Source organism: Terrapene carolina, unplaced genomic scaffold (assembly GCF_002925995.2).
Source record: "Terrapene carolina triunguis isolate 2854851 unplaced genomic scaffold, T_m_triunguis-2.0 Scaffold51263, whole genome shotgun sequence".
Taxonomy (NCBI): Eukaryota; Metazoa; Chordata; order Testudines; family Emydidae; genus Terrapene; species Terrapene triunguis.
The window spans coordinates 137-3,352 of record NW_020715614.1 but is presented as its reverse complement, the minus strand read 5'-3'; the positions used below and the strand labels follow the sequence as shown (position 1 = coordinate 3,352).

The following is a 3,216-nucleotide window of genomic DNA, read 5'->3' as shown; positions in this document are numbered from 1 at the left end:
CCCCCCCCCCCCCCGGCTGGGCCCTCCCCCGCGGTTACTTTTCCCCAGCAGCAGCTTGGTGCGCTCCTCGCGGCTCAGTGCCCGGGCGTAGCGGCAGCAGTCCAGGAAGGCGGCCACGCAGGGGGGGCCCAGGTGCACGCGGCTCGTCCTCTGCTCGCACGAGTGCCCCATGGGGTTCTCCTGGATCCCGGCCTCACAGCACCGTCTCTCCAGGGCCGTCTGGTACTGGTCCACTGGGGCAAGCAGCACAGGCAGGGGTGGAACCCAGGCGTCCGGGCCCAGGGGAGAGACGCGGACACGGTGCCCCTCACCGAGGGCCCTGGGCCATGGCTGAGCCGGGGAAGCCAGGTGCCAACGAGCACCCAGAGCCGGCTGCGGAGGGCAGGGGTGAGCAGGGCGTGAGGACCAGGCCACGCGCCGGCGGGGCAGCGCCATGCTGGGCGGGCAGAGAGCCGGGGGCCGGCCTGAGGCCTGCGGCGGGTGATGGGCTCCGTATGGGTCGGGGTGGCTCCGTGGGGCACGGCGCTCTGGGTGGGGCACAGGGAGCCTGGCGTGACGGAGCGGGACCCCCCCCCCCCCAAAAAAAACCCTCCTGACCTTTGTGCTGCTTCTTCTGCAGCGTCTGCAGGGACCGGCGCCGGCGCCTGGCAGCCGGCTGGGGGCAGCGCAGATCTGCAAGGCCAGGGGGGCGGTGAGGGACGGCAGGGTGGGGGGGCCCCCCCCCCCCGCCCCCCGAGTCACCCCCCCCCCCCCCCCCCCAGACCCCCCCCCCCGGTTCCCCAGGGGCCCCCCCTCCCCCGCCTCCAGAGACCAGGCCTGGCTGCTGCACCGAAGGGCGCCAGGTTTGCAAAGGTGTGGGATGGGGATTGAAACCAGTTCAGTTACAGGTCGTGTGGACGCTCCAGTCTTGGTTTGAACCAGGCTGCTGGGATCGGAGCGTCGCCCCAGGGGGGCTGTACCCACCTCCCGTGTGTGTGGACAGGGCGTCAGGCCGGGAAAGGGACGTACCCAGGCCAGGCTGCTGCCTAAAGGGGAAAGGCCCCATTCCCGGCCCCCCTGAGCCAGCCAGTCCCCACCCTGGGGCTGGATGGGAGCCGGCGCCCCGCCGAGGGGACAGGCCCGCTGGCCCGTTCCCTGCCCCGAGCTGTCCTGTCCCCGTCTCCGTTCTGTGTGGAACGTGCTGGCCGGGGCCGTGCCGGGATCTCTGCCCCCTGGTGGGAAGCCCCATCCGTCCGTCCGTCCGTGCGTTACCTGTCCTTGCTTTGGTGGAGATCCCCAGGCTGGTGGCCACGTCCAGCCCCGCGTCTGTGAACACCCCCATGAGGTTCTGCCCACTGCCCGCTGTGCAGGCAATGTCGTGTCCCTCCACCGTGTCCCAGACCTGCCGGAGGGGTGTGGGGGGACAGGAGCGCACGTTGGCTCTCAGAGAGACAGGTGACCCCTGCCACGACCCAGGAGTCCTGGCTCCCAGCCCCCACTGCTCTAACCCACCAGCCCCCCGTCCCCTCCCCTCCCAGAGCAGGGGAGAGAACTCAGGAGTCCTGGCTCCCAGCCCCCACTGCTCTAACCCACCAGCCCCCACTCCCCTCCCAGAGCCGGGGAGAGAACCCAGGAGTCCTGGCTCCCAGGCTGCCCCCTCCCCCCCCCCGCACACGGTCAGCGCCTTCTCTCACTTTCTTCTGCGTCAGTTTGTTTTTCTTGTTGAGCGCGAACAGGGCCTTGTCCATGGCCACCAGCCCCACCATGGCGTGGAGGTCCCCGGTCACCTCCAGTTTGAGTTCCCGCTGGGGCTTGAACAGCTTCCTCTCGTCCTTGCTCTGGGGGCCGACGCGCAGCTGGGCGGGACAGGGAGACGGGGTGAGACGAGCACCCGGCCCCCTCCCCACCCCAGGCCGGGGCTGCCCCGATGTGGAGGGCGCAGGGAGCGGAACCCAGGGGCCACACAGGGAAAGGCCCGTCTGGCCGCAGCCCCCTCCCGCCCCGCGCCCCAGGGACTCACGGTGCCCATGCAGCCGTCCGCCACATCCACCCACACCGAGTCGGCCACCAGCTCCGCGCTGCCCGGCAGGTAGTAATACGCCACGATGCGGAACGAGGGCAGCAGCTCGGGCCCCACGTCCAGCGTCCAGGCCGTCATGACGGTGCCCAGGCTGCGGGGCTGGGTCCAGGCCCGGACAATCCTGCCTTTGCTCAGCAGCTGGGGGAGGGAGGGAGGCCGGTGAGACGCCAGGAGCCCCAGGGAGCCCCGTGGGAGCCCAGTCCAGAGCCGCCGGCTCCTGGCACACACCGGCTTGGAGGCTGCAGAGCCGAGGGCTGGGCAGTGCCCGGGCACCACCCGGGAGCCATCCACGTGGGCGCCCGCGTCCACCACCTGGGAGCAGCCCACTCAGTGCTGCAGACGGCGCGGTGACAGCGCTGGGCAGGTATGGGGCACGACGGGCCTATGTGGGGGGCACGTGGGGACAGACAGACCCCAGGGGCTGAACACCAGCCCAGGATCCACGGGGAGTGGGGGGGCAGATGGACCCATGGTGGGGGCGTGTGGGGACAGATGGACCCAGAGGGTGTGGGGACAGACCCATGGGGAGGGTGTGAGGACAGACAGACCCGGCGGGGGGCGTGTGGGGCAGACAGACCCGGGAGGCCGGGGGCCAGGCGGGGACAGACGGACCCGGGGGGGGGCGACAGACAGACCCGGGGGGGCCGAACGCCAGCCCCGGGGGCTCCCCAGACAGACGGTTGCGGTTCCCGACGCACAGGGGCGCTCGCATTTCCCAGCTCCCGGGGCCTGTCCAGCCCCACCAGCCCCGCGGGTGCTGGGCCCCGGACACTGCTGCTGACGCCAGGGGTGCCCAGCGCCGGCTGTGCAGGGGGCCGGACGCATCCCGCAGCGGATCCCAGGCTGGCCCCGGCCTGGCGCTCACCAGGATGGTGAACTGCTGGGTGTCGGAGCTCTGGTGCTCCGTGTAGAAGAAGACGCTCAGCGAGGTCCCCACTTGAGCCTCCTCCGTCTCCACCCCGATGTGCAGGAGGTGCCCAGAGTCCTTCGGCGTCTCATAGGCCAGGATGGTTTTTGTGGCGCTGGCCTGCTGGGCTGGCGGTTCCAGAGGGCCGCACGTCACCACCTGCAACGGGGAACGGAGCCCTGGGCATCCCGCACAAACGCCCCCACCCTGGGACCCGACGCAGCCCGAGCGGCGCCCCTCTGCCCCAGCC

At 71.6% G+C, this 3,216-nt stretch overlaps 1 protein-coding gene across 1 annotated transcript in view; it reads right to left on the bottom strand.

The window, feature by feature from the left end:
• The window catches only part of LOC113405848 (venom factor-like), a 5,205-nt gene extending 3,197 nt beyond the window's left edge, over positions 1–2,008 (bottom strand). The window contains exons 1-5 of the mRNA XM_029914445.1: positions 2,000–2,008; positions 1,674–1,835; positions 1,252–1,381; positions 598–672; positions 39–233 (exon numbers count right to left, since the gene is read on the bottom strand). Of these exons, the coding sequence (XP_029770305.1) occupies positions 39–233; positions 598–672; positions 1,252–1,381; positions 1,674–1,835; positions 2,000–2,008 (571 nt within the window). The remainder of the gene's footprint in view (positions 1–38; positions 234–597; positions 673–1,251; positions 1,382–1,673; positions 1,836–1,999) is intronic.
• Positions 2,009–3,216: the final 1,208 nt, after the last annotated feature.